Source organism: Lynx rufus, unplaced genomic scaffold (assembly GCF_022079265.1).
Source record: "Lynx rufus isolate CCGP_SWC_20201006 ecotype Redwood Valley unplaced genomic scaffold, mLynRuf1.p SCAF_5, whole genome shotgun sequence".
Lineage (NCBI taxonomy): Eukaryota > Metazoa > Chordata > Mammalia > Carnivora > Felidae > Lynx > Lynx rufus.
The window spans coordinates 87,396,028-87,415,069 of record NW_025814867.1 but is presented as its reverse complement, the minus strand read 5'-3'; the positions used below and the strand labels follow the sequence as shown (position 1 = coordinate 87,415,069).

Here is a 19,042-nt window from a genome sequence, read left to right as displayed (position 1 = left end):
TGGAGAGTCTCCTAGGCTATAAAGATGGCGTGTGTTAAGTTTCCTATTAACCGAGGAAAGGAAACTATGCCTGTAAGACTAATCTGGAGGGCTCGAGGGGAAGATTGTTTACTTAAAAAAAATAATAAACCTTACAAATACATTGCTCCAGGCCTTTTTCTGTACTCTGGGGAAGAGATGAAAAAGTTTTGTTATCTTCAAAAGATCTGCATATTAGGACGAGAATGAAGCTGTTCAAAATCCTAGGAAAATGGCAAGATTCCCTGAAGTAGTTGGGGAAGCAGGACTGAGATGCTGATAACTATGTGAGGAGAAGAGGAGCCATCAGTTGGAAAGAAATGGAGATTTCTGGAAGCCAGCGTCAAATAGAGCCGAACGTGTTCCTGAACAACAGCTTTAGCTACCATTGTAGGACTTTACTCTCCTGAGTAAACAGGAGAGTACCTGTTAGCTTAGCTCAACAGAGTACCCTTCATTTCCAAGTAGGAAAACAGCTCATGGAGGTTAGTGACTTGGCCAGAGTTACACAGCTAGCTCCAGATCAGTCACTGCCAAATGTACGTATCTATTTATTTAACTCTTCAGTATGGAAAATCTCAAATACATACAAAATTAATGAGAAAAACGTAATGAACCCTGAAATATCCATTACTCATCTTCAGTATCTGTTAATAGCTGGCAGTCTTATTTCATGTATATCCCACCTACTGCAGGTTCATCACTGAGATGATGTCAGGAGAAGTAATTTGTTTTTAAATGATCAGGGAACCAAATTACAAGATGTCAGACTGGCCCTTTTTGTGAAGAAAAGGCCAGAGCCCAGTGGTTTTTCTTATGTGGATTTTCTTTGTCCTTCTCACTTTATTTTTCTTACCACCACTCCCTCTCACCCCAGCTAACTTCCTTTTCTAAAATATATTGCCATAGTCATTTCTTCTTGGAAGCTGCCTGAAATTGCCATCCATACATGTTTTGCACTGAACCTGGGCTATGAGTCCTTGCTTTTGTTTATTTATTATTATTATTATTTTTTTAATGTTTGTATTTATTTTTGAGAGAGAAAAGAGAGAGCATGAGCGGGGGAGGGGCAGAGAGAGAGGGAGACACAGAATCTGAAGCAGGCTCTAGGCTTTGAGCTGTCAGCACAGAGTGTGATGCGGGGCTCAAACTCACAAACTGTGAGATCATGACCTGAGCCAAAGTCAGACATTTAACTGGCTGAGCCATCCAGGCACCCCAGACCTTGCTTTTAGAAATAGTCAAGTAGAAGGAGGTTCCAAATAGAGAATGCTGTGACTACAGCCAGAAAGAGACACTCAGATGGCTTCTCTTTGGTGGAGAATCTTAGGTGGTGTCTTCCCAGATCCTTTCCCCCAGGTTTTTGTGCATTATTTTCTAGAGGCCACCTAAAATGGAGGACTCTGTGAAAGAAGCCAAGAGGTCAAGTTTATCCCTCCTCAGAGTACCACAGGATCATGTCTGTTTGGAGTTAGAACATAAAGAGACAGATGTAGCAGCTTTGTCCTCTCCTGGAGCTGCATACCAGGTCTTAACTGCTTAGTCCCTCTGCAGTGGCCCAGTCAGCAGTGGAACCACTAATCCCTTCATTCCCGCTCCTCCTTCAGTAACCTCTAAATACTAGCTGGAGGAAAAATATCTCTGATTGCCTCCTCTTCCCTTTCTCAATTTGGTTCTCAGGTCATTAGGCCTCAGTCTTGCTGTCTTTACCAGGATGCATGTTTTGACTCACGCCTCTTTGCCTCCCAGTTCATCAGCTTGCACGAGAATGGCCAGAGCAGCACCGAAGGTGTGAGTGAGCATGCTGTTGCAAAGTTGTGGCTGCAGCATAGCTTGCAGTGCCACTGTCTCTCAGCCCAGCTCCGACCTCTGCTTGGGGATAGACAATATATCAGAAAATTCTACACAGGTAGGTGGAGGTCACTTAGCCAGGATTGTTGCATGTACTTCTTCATCTCTTCCACTTTACTCTTCCTTTACAGACTGACTCTCACCCCAGAGCCCCATACTTTCACTTGGTGCCAATAGAGATTCTCAACAGAGACACACATCCAGTCTTCTCTCTCACCTCCTGTGTAAAACACAATCATACTTTATGCTAAGGTATTCCCCTACCTCCATATACACAAACCAATAAGAAAAACCCCCATTTACGGAGAGTTTCCTGTGTGCCAATCACCGTTACATACTTTTTATACATCTGATCTTCCCAATAGCCCCAAGACCTGGGTATTAATACCTCTGTTTTCCAATCAGAGAAGCAGAGCCCGAGGAGATTAGGTGACTTGGCCAAAGTCACCTAGAGTCAGGATTCAAATCTGGGACTTTATGACTTTGAAGCCTCTTGTTGTATCCTCTCTATTATACAGCATGTCACTTAGCCTATTTGTAGTAGTGTAGTAGTTACTATACATTGTCGCTGATTCTCCTTCTCTTCGTAGTGGTATGATTCTCCTCAGGTCATTTTTACCCTTTGATTCCTTCCTTCCCTGAGCCCCTCCCAGGCTGTACAGGGAAGCTAAAGTTCTCCCTGTTGGGCTCCATCACAGCAGTAGCTCTTCTCTCCCCAGATACTGCTTTCCTGCTAAGCAACGCCCACGTCACGGCCATGCTCCAATGCCTGGAAGCAGTGGAACAGAACAACCCCCGCCTCCTGGCTCAAATTGATGCATCTATGGTAAGGGAGCAAGGAGTTATCACTGTCTGTGCTGGGCCCCTGGACCTCATCATGGTACAACTCTCTATAGCAAACTGCTTCTTTGCTTAGGCAGTTGTGAACTAAAAGTCTTTCATTAGGAAAAAAAAAATACTTCAAGAAGAAGGGGAGGTACTGTTAAGTATTTATTGAAGTAAAAAGTCTAAGCTTAGGTCTGTTTAAGGAGGGACGTGTCTTTTTTTTTTTTTTTTTTTGATGTTCATTTATTTTTGAGACAGAGAGAGAGAGACAGAGCACAAACAAGGGAGGGGCAGAGAGAGAGGGAGACACAGAATCTGAAGCAGGCTCCAGGCTCTGAGCTGTCAGTGCAGAGCCCAACACAGGGCTTGAACTCATGAACCATGAGATCATGACCTACTCTGGCTGAAGTCAGACACTTAACCAACTGAGCCACCCACGCTCCCCGGGAGATGTCTATTTTTTAAACCCTTTAAAAAAAATCCTTAGTCTGAGTAAGCATGTCCTGAAGGGTAGGCTTGACAAGCTGAGGGGAAGAGGATGATTTTGAATCAGGAGTAGGATTTATAGTGTCAGAACTAGTATGACCTGGTGTTACACAGGATCATTTTTGTCCTTGAAGTATAAAGATAGTTTTGTTGTTTATTGTTAACCCTTTGATTCACTTGCCCTATCACTAATATCAGTGCCTCAGTTAGAATGGAATCATAGGCCCTACTTCTTTTGGGGAGGGATCCCCTATCTCTCTTAGTTTTAAATTTCTTTATTTTTTTTTTAAGTTTATTTATATATTTTGAGGGGCACTTGGGTGGCTTAGTCGGTTAAGCATCTGACTTCAGCTCAGGTCATGATCTCATGGTTGGAAGGGTTTGAGCCTTTTGTTGGGCTGTGTGCTGATAGATCGGAGCCTGGACCCTGCTTCAGATTCTGTGTCTCCGGCTCTTTCTGCCCCTCCCCCAATCATCTCTGTCTCTCTCTTTTTCTCAAAGATAAATAAACATTAAAAAAAGTTTTTAAGTTTGGAGAGCCTGGGTGGCTCAGTCAGTTAAGCGCCTGACTTTGGCTCAGGTCATGGTCTCGCGGTTTGTGGGTTCGAGCCCCGTGTCGGGCTCTGTGCTGACAACTCAGAGCCTGGAGCCTGCTTCCGATTCTGTGTCTCCCTCTCTCTCTGCCCCTCCCCTGCTCACATGCGCGCGCTCTCTCTCTCTCTCTCTCTCTCTCAAAAATAAATAAACATTTAAAAAAGCTTTATTAAAAAAGCTTTTTTTAATAAAATTAGTGGAACCACTAATTTTATTAGTGGAACCACTAAAAGCTTTTTATTAAAAAAGATGTTTTTAATGTTTATTTATTTTTGAGAGAGAGAGAGAGAGAAAGAATCAGAGTGTGAGCAGGGGAGAGGCAGAGAGAGAGGGAGAGAGAGAGAATCCCAAGCAGGCTCCACACTGTCAGCACAGAGCCTGATGAGGGGCTTGAACCCACGAACTGCAAGATCATGAGTGGAGACGAAATCAAGAGTTGGATGCTTAACCGACTAGGCTATCCAGGTGGCCCTCTTGGTTTTAAATTTTGATTCTTAGTTACCAGTACCAGGCTTGGTGCCAGGCACCATACATGCACCATCTCATTTAATTCTCACAGCTCTGTAAGGTAGGCATTAATCTCATTTTATAAAGGAGACCAACTGAGGGACAGAGTAGATAAGTCACTTGCTCAAAGTTTATATGATATGAACCCTGATATGTCTGATTTCTGACTCTATGTGCATAGTCTTAAGAATTTTGTTATGCTGCTACTAAGATAAAGCCCTCCGGGTGTCCCATCTAGGACTCCAGTTTCAGAAGCTGTGGTGTATGGCAGGACTTCTAGGTTTTCAAAATTGCATGCTCTAATAGAGCAATAGAGTGGTATGCCATATCTACAGGCTCTGGCTGCAGTTCAGGCCTGCGGCCAAAGGTCAGCTTCCACCAGCATTACTATAGTGCTGAGTGCTCCTTCTCTGAGGGCCTCTGTCCTGGACACCAACATGTGGTTTTTTTTTGTAGTTTGCCAGAAAGCATGAGAGCCCGCTGCTGGTAACAAAGAGCCAGAGCCTGACAGCTCTGCCTGGTTCCACGTACACTCCTCCAACCAGCTATGCTCAGCATTCCTACTTCGGGTCCTTCTCCAGCCTCCACCAGTCCGTACCCAGCCACAGCTCAGGTACGGGGGCAGGAAGGGTAATCATGACATGTATGCCGAGTCCCGGAGCAAGTAGAGGATTTTGTGGGTGCAAACAGGAAAGGTGTAGCTAGAGCTTTGGCTTGGTGCAGTTTGTCATATTTCATGTCTTGATAAAGGACATCTTAAAAAGTTATATAGCGACCAGTCTAAGATAATTTAATGGAATCATTAAAGTAACAGAGGAAAGAGATGTTTTTAGATTCCCCTGGATTTCTAATCGATGTTGCCAAGAAGACATTTCAATAATAATAGCTAACACTTACTGAGCACCAACTGTGTGCCAGGCTCTGTCATATTTATATATATTATTTCATTTGATCCTCAAAATAGTCCTGTGCAGGTGTTGTTATTATTGCCCATTTTACAGATGAGGAATGAACACCAATAAACAATGAAGCTACTGTATCAAGAGCGCAAGCTCTTATCTTACCTTACCTGGCTTACTTCCTTCTAAATAAGTTTTGTTAACAGAAGAGACTCATAAATATGGAGAAGAAACTGAGGGTTACTGGAGGGGTTGTGGGAGGGGGGATGGGCTAAATGGGTAAGGGGCACTAAGGAATCTACTCCTGAAATCATTGTTGCACTATATGCTAACTAATTTGGATATAAATTTTAAAAAATAAAAAATAAAATTAAAAAAAAAAAGTTTTGCTTACCTCACATGACGAACCTTTTCTGAGGTGGTACTGGGCACCCAGTAATGATAAGGAGGTAGGTCCTTAGTTGTAGAGAAGCCTTTCATATGTACCAAAGATTTCCAGCTCACCTTTTTCTTCCCTTTTTATATCCTAGAAAGAAGATCGACTTCCTTTTCACTCTCTGGCCCTCCCCGGAAACCTCAGGAAAGCAGAGAGCACGTCTCACCAGCACAGGATCAACCTAGCCAAGCCTCTACGTTAGCCAGAGATTCCCCCTCAACTCCAAATGAGATGAGCTCTAGCACACTGACCAGCCCCCTAGAAGCATCCTGGGTCAGCAGCCAGAATAATTCCCCAAGTGATGCCAGTGAGGGGCCCGAGTACTTAGCCATCGGCAACCTGGACCCCCGAGGCCGGACCGCCAGCTGTCAGAGTCACAGCAGCAATGCTGAGAGCAGCAGCTCCAACTTGTTCTCTTCCAGCAGCTCGCAGAAGCCAGACTCTGCTGCTTCTTCCCTAGGCGAGCAGGAGGGAGGTGGGCAGAGCCAGCTGTCCGGTGTCCTTCGCAGGTCCAGCTTCTCAGAGGGGCAGACGTTCACTGTTACCAGTGGAACAAAGAAGAGCCATACTCGGTCCCATTCGGATACCAACATTGCCTCCAGAGGAGCCCCAGGTAATGATAGTCACCAGTCCCTAGTTAGTGACTTATGTTTCTGATGACATGATGGGTATCCTGCTTATAATGAAAGAGAGAAGTTTATAATGTTATATGAATACCCAAGAAATCGGAGAATATTTATATTTGTTCCTTTATACGTTGCTAACTAGTAAATGTTTCACCAGTTCCTTAGCATCAGAGGATAGTGTGGCTTGTTACAGTTTGAGTTTTTAATGTTTCTCTCTGGCAGAGGGGAATTACTAATGAGCTTTAAAAATAATCCCATTAAATTCCTCCCCTTTCTGTGATTCCTGAGAAGTTTGGTTAGGTGTCATACTAGTACGAGAGAGGCTAAGTGATATTGGGGTTTCCTCATTAAAACTAGGGATATAGTGAGTGTGGGATGATGTGATCTAGGAAACAAGTAGGTGGGGCTGGCCGTTGCATCACTAATTCAGGTTGGAAGGCCATCAGTTGAGGGGCCCTGGCCATTGGGCCCTCCCTCACACAAATAGCAGTTGCTAAGCAGAGCACAGCCTTGGCTCGAGAGAGGTGGGGCTCACTGCTTTTGCCATCTCCCTGCCATCTTCTGTCATGGGTTGTTAGTGTCTGGCAGGCTTTGGTTGGGTTTCATTTGTAGGAGAGTCTCCATAACAGCAAGTATAAGATGGATCTCTGTGCTCAAAGCCAGTTCTGGGTAGGAAAACCCCAGAAATAAAATATAAAAATAAAATATAGAAAATTTTGAAAAAGCAAAAGAGGAAGATTTCCTTTAGCAACTGGAGCTGCCATTGATTTCTCTTTGTAATTTCTAGAAAGGTGAGAGCTGAGGCCCTCATCCAAAACTTCTGAGTGACAAACTTTTTTTTCCATTTTCTACTCAAGATGCGGTTCTGCTTATTGGAACTCTTCAGGAAAAAAAAATTCCAAATCAAAGCCTGTCTTCCCACAAGCTTTCTTAGATGTGAAGAGTATTAGGGTTAGCGCCTCGCTTCACATCTCCTGCTGCTGGCCTGCTGTCTACTGTACTCCAGGCCACTGGTCTTTGAGCGTGGGATGCTTCCCTGCCCCCATTCTTGAATCCATGTGGATTCCAGAAACCATGGTAACCTGCATTGGGAAGGGGAGCAGAGAAAACCTAAGCAAAAGGGTCTGAGGGAGAGGGGGTCGTGTGTAGATTCTTGTATGAGTCAGCTACTATGGTTCAGTAGCTGAGTACTTCAGCACCAGGGTTCCCTCTTGGGAGTTAGGTCCCTACCTCCGCTAGATAAAAGGACACTCTTTTTCTCACTCTCTCTGTTCTCATTTCCTCTCTTTGGACTCTCCTCTGCACCTGTCTGTCTACATACAGGAGGCCCCAGGAATATCACCATTATAGTTGAAGATCCCATTGCAGGTTTGGGAGCCAGTCCTCCTTTCTGTCTGCCACCTCCTCCTCCTCCTCTGTGACCATCTTGCTTAGTTCAGAACCTCCTTTTCCATTCTGGTGTCAAATCAAGTCTGGCTAGTCTGGCCAGTCCTGCTATGATTCTTGGACCCGTCTCTAAAATGGCACCGATATTTTGCATAATATGTTTATTGCCCATGACTTCCAGATGCCTCATTTAGTCTCCCAATAGCTTCTGGGAGGTGGAGTCAAAATTTATCAATCCTGAAGGTGAAACTGAAGCCCGCTCTTTGTCTAAGCCATCATGATGAATCAGTGACAGAATTTTTCTTATAACTGAGTACTTACTGTGGATTACTTTATTTTCCTTGAATTAACACCAGAATGTCTTTTTCCCCCCTTCTGTCGTCTTGGATGTGGATGCATGCTTTTTGCCTCTCCCAGAGTCCCATTTCCTTTTTCTTTCACCTATTTTCCTTCCTCTGTAAGTCCCACCCACCACCATTCCAGCCATTTTACAGGTTTTTTTCTAGTGACTTTGGTTTTCACGGTGATGTTGAAGATGAATATTGTGTTAAATTCTGGGTTTATGGAGATATTAACAGTAGAGTGTGTTTGCCAGACAGAGTGGTGAGGGAGGACTGAAAATGGTGGCCTCCTGCTAATGGAGGAAGCAACTGAGTATGTAAGCTTGGAAAAGAGAAGGTTAAAGAGGAGGAAGTTGACAGGACCACCGTTTAGAAGAGCATTGTTATTTTTAAGGAGACGAGAAATTGTAAGAAGACAGATTTCAAGTGAGTGTGAGGAAATCTAAGAATTAAGAGTTGTTCATTTGAATGGGCAGCATCAGGAAGCAGTGAGCTCAGTAAGCAAAGTCTGGACGGCCTGCACATGTTGTAAAGGAATAGCGCGCTGGTGTTGGAGTTTGTGTTGTGCACTTACTTTGACTGGGGACCTTAAAGGAGGTCCCATCCGAGTCATAGTTTCTTAACCAAGGCATCATGGTGACTGCTGGTTTGTCTTTAGATCAGTAGTGAGGAGGAGAGCTCACTGCAGGGACCAGTAGAAATCTTTGAGACCCAAGGAAAACAGTTATCTCTTACCACAGAGTAGCATTTTTTTTAATGAGAGGAGCAGCTGACAAGTTGGCACCCTCTGTGGGGGGAAATGGTTGGCTGCGGCTCAGTCATTCACTCTCCCAGAGCATCCTGCTCATTTCTCAGGCATCCACCTGCTTTTCTGCCTGCCCTTCCTTCTGTAGCAGTGGGAATTTTGTGTTTTCCTTGGGAGAATATCAGTTTCTCATTTCCTACGAGCCCTGCCTACTACTATTTCTCTACTCCCAACTCTCATCGTTCCTTAAAAACTTCTACCCAGCCAGCCGCTTCCTACTTTGCCAGGCTTCTCTTTAAACCTTTCCTTTTCTTCTCCAATAAGGCTGGGCCTATAGCCCTGTGGCTGATCCCTTTGGATACAGGGCCATTGTCCTTGGCTTCTCTAGCATTGTCTTGATGCCTCCTTGAAGGACGTTGCTGGATTTTATTTTGTTTTTCAGCTAATTGAGAAGTGAATTAAATTTGTAGGTGTGACAACTTTCAAGTTCATTTCAGGTTCAAGAGAGGCCATATCCTAGTATTTCCCTAGTGTGACCATTCTGAGATTAAGAGCCCAGTGTCAAGGTTTCAGAGAAGTTTCAGTGTGCTTATCTTTGTTTTACCATGTGAGGACTGTTATCTACATTGGTTTTTATCAAGAGGATAGAAATTGGCCAATATTCCTAGAACATTTGGTAAGAAGATGGAAGAACAAAGAACTGAATTCATGAGTCTACTTTGATTTGATTCTTTCCACCTTTGTGTTGCTGCATCTTGGGTTATGTTTTCTCTTTTCCTCTTAGAAGATACTGACTCCCCATCTCCCTTCCTCCATGTGTTCCTGCATTCTTGGACCGTTCCCTGTTGCTGCGCCATCTCTCTCCTGTTTGGGAGGGCATTGGGAATGGGAGCAGTTAAATACTGAAACTCCGAAGTTGGGAATGTATCTGTTGCTCACCTCGTATGTGTGTTTTTACTCCCTGGTGGTCACTGACACTAGAATCCTGCAATGATAAGTCGAAGTTGAGAGGTCCCTTGCCCTACTCTGGCCAAAGCAGTGAAGTCAGCACACCCAGCTCTCTGTACATGGAGTATGGTAAGTGAGCACTAGGAAGGCCAGGGCTGCAGCTGTGTCTTTTCTCTGCTCTCCCCTTGTGCCTGCTAAGGTCTGAGCTGTCTAGCTCATGTCAGCTGTGGGGAGGGTACACACCATACAGTCTCACCCTTCCTATCATCATTTCCAGCCCCCGTGCTAGAAATCACACTGCCCCGCCATTTTTCTTGCTCCTTTCTGACTTAGGGGTCCCACCCTCTCGTATGCTGTGGGTGTTATCACCATGAATGTCTGTTGATCCAAATGGAATGGCTCTCTGAGTGGGTGAGAGAGGGACCTTGAAAGGAGGCCTGTGAGTGTTGGGGCTGAATTATGAGAAGATAAGCTCCACAGGAGGAGCTTATCTATTTGTTTCCTTGTCTGATTCTCAGCACAGGTTTTTAGGGTTTTTTGTAGGGTAGGAGGGCAAGTATCTCTTCTTTAAATTTTGATGGTGAAAGGATTGTCTCTGGGCTCTCTTCTCTTATTCTACTATTCTTTAACCAAGAGGCTTAGTGGTCTGGGATTCTGAGATTCAGAGAAATTCCTTTAGAAGGTAGACCTCTTCTTTCCAGCCTGTTAACCTGGGAAAACTTGGGCGCATCTTTAGTGGTAAAATCATCAGACTTCTCAAAAAAGCTTGTCTGTTAAAATTCACTTTCTAAGTCAGAGTTTTTCACATGCACATTCCATTTTCCCACAGAGGGTGGTCAATATCTGTGCTCAGGGGAGGGCATGTTCCGAAGACCATCAGAAGGACAGTCCCTCATTAGTTATCTGTCTGAACAAGACTTTGGAAGCTGTGCAGACCTGGAAAAGGTAAGGGATCTAAGAGGCTACTGAAGAGCTCATGAGTTGGGAGATCTGGACTGAGGGCCCACAGAGCCATTTCTTCTAATGAGGTTTGGGTACATAGTAGTAACATGAGCAAAGACCACAGTAAAGACAAGTTCAAGCTAAAGATAAGCTCAACACTTTCCATCTCTGGAGAACTTTTCAGGGACTATATGCTCCTCACTGAGTCCAAAACTGTTACTGATTTTCTCTTAGAAGCTACCTTGGGCAGAGAAATACTTTTTAGACACATGATTATTGTTTCCCTGACCCTGGAAGCTTAGGTTAAAAATTGTTTCCAGAATCAACTTCCATATTTTGTTCTAAGGCTCAGATATATAATAAATAATGTCCCTGTGACATTTTGTAGCTTAAAAGCACTTTATCTTGAGATTTATGTTTACCTTAATGCTTTGTATACAGGGATATGGCTTAGGAAAGACCTTGATATTAAATTCTGGACTTTTTCTCTATCATTTTTATGTAAAGTAGGACAGGAGGGCCAGGCATGACAGGTTTGAGAGCAAAGAGAATGTAGAACAGTTTTTTTGGCCATCAGCTTTCCTTATAGTGGAAGTGTTCATTTCCCCTGAGTGTTTTGAATAAAAGCAGCACATGTCTTAGAAGCTCTCCTTTCCAGGGGCTCCTGGGTGACTCAGTTGGTTAAGTGTCTGACTTTAGCTCAGGTCATGATCTCGTGGTTCATGAGTTCAAGCCCCACGTCGGGCTCTGCTGTCAGCACAGAGCCTGCTTCAGATCCTCTGTCTTCCTGTCTCTTTGCCTCTCCCCTGCTCGCCATCTCTCAAAAATAAATAAACGTTAAAAAAATAATAAAAAAGGAAGCTCTACTTGTCAGCGTTACAATCAGTGAGGTGTTCAACATATCTAGCCCCTTGCTAATCAACTTCTTTGGTGCTCTCCTTTCCCTAGGAGAATGCCCATTTCAGCATCTCAGAGTCCTTGATTGCTGCCATTGAGCTAATGAAGTGCAACATGATGAGCCAGTGCCTGGAAGAAGAGGAAGAGGAGGAAGAAGACAGCGATAGAGAGATCCAGGAACTGAAGCAGAAGATCCGCCTTCGTCGCCAGCAGATCCGCACCAAGAACCTGCTCCCTGGGTATCAGGAGACTGAGCACGGAAGTGAGTGAGGCTGTGAACTCCTCAGTTACACTTCTGCAGGGAGTTAGGATAAGACTTGGTACCTTGTGGGCTTCCTTTTTTGTCTCACTTTCAAATGTTATAACCCAGCTAAGGGTTCCTCTGCTGTCAGAAAGAATTTTTATGTTGTAATTTTTTTGCTGCCAGACCCAGAGTCCTGGAGTTTATCTATTTCCTACCTCAGAAATATCTTCCAAAAAATAGGTTTCTGATATGAGAACTACGACTGCTCGTCCCAGAGTCACTTCCCACATAGTAGTACCTTCTGTTTACCTGAAACTTTCAAAATGTCATGAATAAAATGGGGAATAATCAACAAGAAGAGCTAGTTTCCATTTCCCCAGCATCACTCCCAGCCAAGTTTCTATTCACTTCTCTGTTGAAGTCACACCAGGTCCCTTTCATTGTGACCCTAGGATAGGAGACCACTTTCTGTCCTGTTCATTACCTTTTTTTTTCTTTTTAAAACATAGCAGGCTTTCAGGTCACTTCTAACAGCTCCCAGTTTAGTTCACGTGATTCAACGCAATTCTCTGACTCTGGCTCTGCTGATGAGGTTGACGAATTTGAAATCCAAGGTAAGAAGTGACACTTTATTTCAAGCAACTTTCATTGCCTGACTCTTTGAATTTGAAGTCGTAGACTGAGAAGCTTTCCTTAAGTATAGACAATCTTCATAATGGTACATTATGGAATGTTGTTAGTAACTGTGAGAGGAAGCCTCTCTTGCTAAAAACAAAACTCCTTTAGTAAAATTTAAACAGAAAAAGAAGTGCTTCAGGTAGAGGGGCCTGGCTGTTGAAGTCACCTTGATGGGTCTCCTCAATTGCACCTTTCTCTTGGATTTTCACTCTGATTCCTCCTGGTAAGAGCCTAGGGCTGGCCTATACTTGCATGAAATTAGAATCTTATTCTCTTATGTTCCATAACACAATCAAAATTGTTTCAAAATGTTTAAAAGGAACTTTGTTATAATCCTAAGAGAAAAGGACAAAAAGAGTCATTGGGGGGAAAAAAGGGGGAAAAAAAATCAAGTTTACAAAGTAGAGCTTTTTCTGTCCTACCAGTGCTAACTTGCTTAGCAGAATCACCGACCCTTGTTGTTGTAAGCATATGCATAGAGAACAGGAGGGGTTCTAATCTGGGAAGGCAGTTCTATTAAATCATGTTAACTCATGACTAATGGATTAATCCATTCCTGCAAATCATAGATTTCTTCAGGTTCCCATCAGTGCCACAAACAAACAAACAAACAAACAAACCAAAAAGCAGTTCATAGTTACAAGTTTTCACCCATGGGTGAAACTAAGAGTTATTTCCTTATGGAGGTGAATTGACTCTATAATTCTCCATGGTAAGATGGTGATGAATACATGTTTTATAGATCTGTTTATATCAATCTAGAGAATTGATGTAATTCACTTTTCACCTGCGCAGACCTCCAGTAGTAATCGAAAGCTGGTGGTAGCTGGATTTCTTCCCCATTCAGAAATACAATTTTTATACATATTTTTCCAGGTGTCTAGGAAGTCTTCCTTCTGTGTTCTCTTTAATATGTCTGATTTCTTTTCATGACAATAATAGCCACTTAAAACTCCATTTTTAAAAAAAAAAACAAAAAAAAAACAAAAAAAACTCCATTTTTTTTTTTTTTTTTGGTTTGTTTGTATGTGGTTTTCCAACATTTCTCCAATTCTCTGATACCAACTGAGTATCCTGACAATTCAATTCTGACATTAACTCCTGGAGTTAGGATAGACTCCACAGGGTAAGGTCTCAGTCCCACAGGACACTCCCACTTCATATGCCAACCACAAATGGGGTCACCATGTTACCTACTCTTCTCCATAGCCAACTACAAATTCAGGGGTTCCTAAGACACCTCCCCAACTCAGGTTCCATAATTTGCTAAAATGACTTACAGAACTCATGAAAACACTAGACTTAAGATTACTTTTTATTATAAAGGATACAAATAAATGGTCACATGAAGAGATACTTAGCGCAACACCCAAAGTTTTCTGAGCACAGGAATCTCTTTGTCCATGTGGTCAGGGTGTGCTATACTCCCAGTACATCAATGTATTCACCAACCAGGTAGCTCTCCCAAACCTTATCATCACAAGTGAAAACACTTTATCAAGGTTTCATTACATAGGTATGCACGAGTGCTTAAAGCAGCCATTGATGATTGAGCTCAATCTGCACCCCCTCTCCCTTTTTGAGAGTTTGGGGATGGAGCTAAAAATTCTAATCCTTTAATCTGGTGGTTGGTTTTTCCTCTGGCAGCCAGCCCCATCCTGAAATTACCTGGATATTCCTCAAGAGTCACCTCATTAGCATAAACTCAGATATAATGGCAAGGGGCTCATTATGAATAACAAAGACATTCCTATCACTCTGGAAATTATAAAGGTTTTAGGAGCTCTGTGCTGAAAACTAGGCAGAGACCAATTATATATTGTTTTTCATATACCACAGTCTGTGATTGGCTTGATCTCCAAATTAGAAGACAATAAAAGTGTTCTGCCCTTTCTCTTGGAATCAGCAGTTAGAATTTCATGAGGGTAATATTAAGGTAAATTCACAACACTGCTTCACTAGGTGTGGAGCAGTCCACGTGACCACTAAGTCTGTTCCTTGCAGCAAAGCAAGGGGCCAGAGGAAGCTGTTCAGTCTGGAAGGAACCAAATTTGAAATAGCCTGCTTGGGAGTGGCATGAAGTGCACTCCTGTTGGAAACTGTTGTTGCCTTTTTGGCCCCAGAGGAGTTGTTTAGTCAGCTAACTCTAATCAGTTCAGGATGGAAATCCCTAAAGGAAAAGACCTCAGGGTAGGGTTTCTCAGCCTTTAGGCCAGATAGTTCTTTGTTGTAAGAGACTGTCGTGCATTGTAGAATGTTTAGCATCAATATCAGCCTCTACCCAATTTACCTACAAGGGTAGAAAATCTCCTCTGGTTGAGAACACTACCTTAGGAGGTCTTTAAGACCAGGCTGGTTTGGGGAAATAGCAATAACTATCTCCCAAGCAATACTGAGCACCTTCCTGTGGATGTAACTTCCTAAAAGCAGTTTTACCTTTTGGAGCCAAGTCAAGTCCTGATTCTATGTGGTATAGAACTGTCATTCTCATTGATTTACTTCCTGTCTGAATACTAAAGGGCCCCCTTTTATAATCATTATCACAGATGGTAGCGAAGGATCTAACCTGACTCACATGTCAAAGAACGGACTCTCAGTGTCAATGGCATCGATGTTTTCAGGTAGCTTGTGTTGGAAGTACGGGTGTGCTCATACATGCATGTGTGTGAATGTTTGCATCACCTTTTGTACATTCTTAATCTTGTGACACCTGTCTGTAAGGTTGGGAGAACTAGCTGGGAAAAACCAGACTTGAGCCAGCTAGGAGTAATTCAAATATTCATTTTCTTCTTCTTCATAGGACCTCCAACAGTCCTCCTCACTGAGATTGTCCTTGCTGATCCCTCCCTACAGTGACATTTATAGACTAAGTGGTCATTGTGGCTGATGGAGGTAGTAGGCAGTTTAGAAAGCAACGGTCAGGTGAAGAAATTTTAGTTCAAACCAACAGCTAAGCTACTGCCACACATTCAGACAGCAAAAGTCCGATAGAATAATGTGAAAGCATAATATGTCTTTAGAGTTTTGAATTTGCAGAGCCATTTGCAGAAAGTGATCCCTTCTTGGTACTTTGTATATAATTAGGATTTACTGCTATAAATGTCTGGCCTTAGTAATTTCTTTGTGATTCAAGCAAGTAGGCTTTCTGTAGGTGCGGTTAACTGAAAGTAGCAGTTTTCTACTCAAAGTGGTTTTAAAACACACAACAGCAAAACTCAGGATTCATTAAACACTTTATTTTTTTTTCTAAATTTTTATAATGTTTATTTATTTTGAGAGAGAGAGAGAGCTCATGCATGCATACTTGTGAGCACAAGCAGGGGAGGGACAGAGAAAAGAGAGAGATAGTCCCAAGGAGGCTCCATGCTGTTCAATGCAGACCCCAATGCTAGGCTCAATCCCAAGCACCTTGAGATCATCACCTGAGCTGAAATCAAGAGTCCAACACTCAACTGACTGAGTCACCCAGGCGCCCCTAAATAGTTCATTTTAACTGTCAATGTAATCAGCCACTAGAATGTGAAATAATTAGGTAAGATCAGATAAAGATTTGGAGAAAGGAAAGTATTTAGTTTTCTTTTTCTCTTTTCCTGAACTGTTGTAATTTATTCTAACATAGTCTTCCCTTGCTTGACACGTAATTATCCTATCGCTTTTTAACTGGTCTCTTAAGTGTTTACAACCACAGTCCTTTTGCAGGTACATTTATTGACTGTCAGCCATTTCTCTGTCAGAGCATATTCAGTCTGCTTTAACCGTAAGGCGTACTTTTATTTGGTCTTCCTGGCATCTTTTCTTCCACTATTTTGGGAGCTTTAAAGCTTTTAAAATACATTTTTATACTTTTTAAAAATACATTTATATATTTTATATACATGAAACATTTTTCAACTAAAAGACTATACTTTTTCTTGTGCCCTATAATCCCAGCACATTATGGGAGTTGAAGGGAAAGCAATCAGAACAAGCCTCTTTCAAAAGAAGTGGCTTGTTTTACCTTATTTCTACACACAGGTTCTTATTTATGAAAGTATAATTTATAATTCATCTTTCTTTATACTACATTTCCTTTTTGCTTTCTGTTGCTTTTCCTCTGCTTCTGGTTTATTAATGGTATGAAATTCTTTTTAAAAAGTGTCATTATACTTCTCATTAGCAATCTTCCTGATTACATCCAGAGGTTTACAGATGTGTTTCTTTTTGATCATCTTAAGTGATATATGCTATTGAAGAGCCTCTGAGTATACGATCAGATTAAAATCCATAACATCCTTGGGAAAATTTAAGTGCTTAAGCATCCTATTATGGACATCATCTATCATGAATAATCTGCATATTGTAATACTCTACTTGATATAATCACATTTCTTAGATCCTGATTCATTGAGTAGACCATATGGAACAGAAATGTTTCTGAAGGAAATAGATGAATAATTTTTAGCAAATTTATCGACTTGTGGAACCATCACTATAATCTAGTTTTAGAACATTTTTATTATCCCAGTAAGATTCCTTGTGCCCATTTACAGTTAATTTCCCTTCCTATGGGGTGCCTGGGTGGCTCAGTTGGTTAAGCGTTCAACTTCAGCTCAGGTCATGATCTCACAGTTCCTGAGTTCGAGCTCCACGTTGGGTTCTGTGCTGACAGCTCAGAGCCTGGAGCCTGCTTCCGATTGTGTGTCTTCCTCTCTCTCTGCCCCTTCCCCACTCATGCTCTGTCTCTCTCTCTCTCAAAAATAAACACTAAAAAAATTTTTTTAATTTCCCTTTCTACCCCAAGCCGCAGTTCACTGCTCATCTTTCTGTCTCTATAGATTTGCCTTTTCTGAACATTTCATATAAATGGAATAATACAATATGTGATCTTTTGTATCTGGCCTCTTTCACTTTATCAATTTCTTTCTGTGGTACCTGCCAAATTGGTATGAGATCATTTATAAGCTCCCAATCCCAGTCTTTACAACTTCTTTAGTTTTAGAGTTTTGTTTTTCACTGCTCCTTCCCCTTTTATTAAAGCTTCATCAGTTGTTCTTTATCTTCCTTCGTAGATTCTTCTAGAATTTCAGTCTTCCACATGCATGTCAGGTTCCAGTCAGGAGACAGAAATCACAGAGTAATTTGAATAGGGAAGGTTTAAAATAAATAATTATTAACTATCGTGGTGGACTGAAGTAATGGGAGCCTGGCTCGTAAGGAGTGAAAACAACTCTAAAGTATACAGGGATAGCAGATATAGGTAGCAGTCAGTATGCCTAGGACCGAGGTGGAGCACTGGGGAAGGAACAAGTATAGAAGAGGACCATATCTGCAAGGCTGAGATCCAGACCTCCTGGCTCACTAGAGGTGGAGAAATTCACTGAGGCTGCAGAGCTGCCCTAAGAGAGTGCCTGGGGATGCTGTCTATGAGAGGTGCCATGCCAATGGCACCAGGAAACCATTCTATGGGGTGCTGGCAGAGGCTGCCCCTAGGGAAGTGCTGTGCCTCAGAACTCAAGAGATGCTGGGGAAAGTGCGCCATGAGAGGTGCCAGGCCTGTGGCTCCTGCTTTGCCAAGAGGTACTGGGGAAGCAGTTTATGAGAAGTACCACTAGTGGCATTCTGCTTCAAGGCCACCTTCATGAAGGCCTGCCTCCCTAAGGGAAAAGTCACATGTACTACAGGAGTCTGCCTAGAGGAGTACCACCAGACTCAGCAAGAGAAACTCCTGCCTCCTCCAGTGTCCCTCCAGTGCCCTCTACTGACAAAACTTAACATGGTGCCAGCTGGCAGAGGGCTGCTGTTTGAGTCCAGCTCCATTATCATAGAGCTGACGAAAAGAAGGGCAGGTTTGGAGCTGAAAGGCAATAGATTTTTAACTGGCACAATATATAGAGAAAGAAGTTCACGAACTGTATTTTCCAACAAGTTTTTAAGTTCTGTTCAAATCAAGGTAATCAGTGCTTCTCCCCACACTGCCCTTTTAAATACATTTTTTTAAAAAGCAGAATAATTGTAAGTTTCCATTTTAAAAAGTTTCCTCTCCTGTCAGCTGTTACAGATAATTCATTGGAGTTGGATATCCAAATGTGTTGGGTGTCACCTTATCTGCTGGAAGAAAAGCAGGAAGGAAACCAGCATCAAACTGGCCAGTGAATTCTGAAGTCGACTCTCTTCCTGTGCCTTATTTTGTTTAAAAATTTGCAGATTTTGCTAGGGTACCAAGGTTTTAACCCTTTCTTTCCTGATCATCCCAATACCAGTGTCTGGACATGGAAAAATTCTTCTTATAGCATGTCATTTTTTAATTGTTTTTATAATTCTGATTTTATTTTTTCAGTCAGTAGCAATAGCTTTATCTAAAGCATCAGAAACATTTGAAATCAGTTCTCTTAGAAAAAAAATACTTGTCAAATAATTAATTGAAAGTTTCATAATTATGTTAACTTCCATCCAATTGAATGGCCTTCTCCTCTGTTTACTCATTAATATTCTGTCTTATAGCCTGGTCTACTTTTATCCGGATCCTTGAGTAGTGTTTCCACCACACTAACTTAATTATACGTTTGGACTGACCAGAGAGTCTGCAGAATGCAGCAGAGGCCCAGTACCCACGGGGCCTTCATGGTACTTGGCCAGTGTC

The 19,042-nt window shown here is 42.4% G+C and overlaps 1 protein-coding gene across 5 annotated transcripts in view; it reads left to right on the top strand.

The window, feature by feature from the left end:
- The window catches only part of RUBCN (rubicon autophagy regulator), a 58,505-nt gene that overhangs the window by 27,758 nt on the left and 11,705 nt on the right, over positions 1-19,042 (top strand). The window contains exons 4-12 of one of the 5 annotated variants that reach the window (XM_047099172.1): positions 1,768-1,927; positions 2,589-2,695; positions 4,738-4,894; positions 5,711-6,229; positions 9,696-9,791; positions 10,492-10,607; positions 11,553-11,763; positions 12,258-12,359; positions 14,970-15,044. In XM_047099172.1, coding sequence (XP_046955128.1) covers positions 1,768-1,927; positions 2,589-2,695; positions 4,738-4,894; positions 5,711-6,229; positions 9,696-9,791; positions 10,492-10,607; positions 11,553-11,763; positions 12,258-12,359; positions 14,970-15,044 — 1,543 coding nt within the window. Of the gene's footprint in view, positions 1-1,767; positions 1,928-2,588; positions 2,696-4,737; positions 4,895-5,710; positions 6,230-9,695; positions 9,792-10,491; positions 10,608-11,552; positions 11,764-12,248; positions 12,360-14,969; positions 15,045-19,042 lie in introns of all 5 variants that reach the window. The other 4 variants (XM_047099171.1, XM_047099170.1, XM_047099174.1 and 1 more) reach the window with 4 other exon arrangements.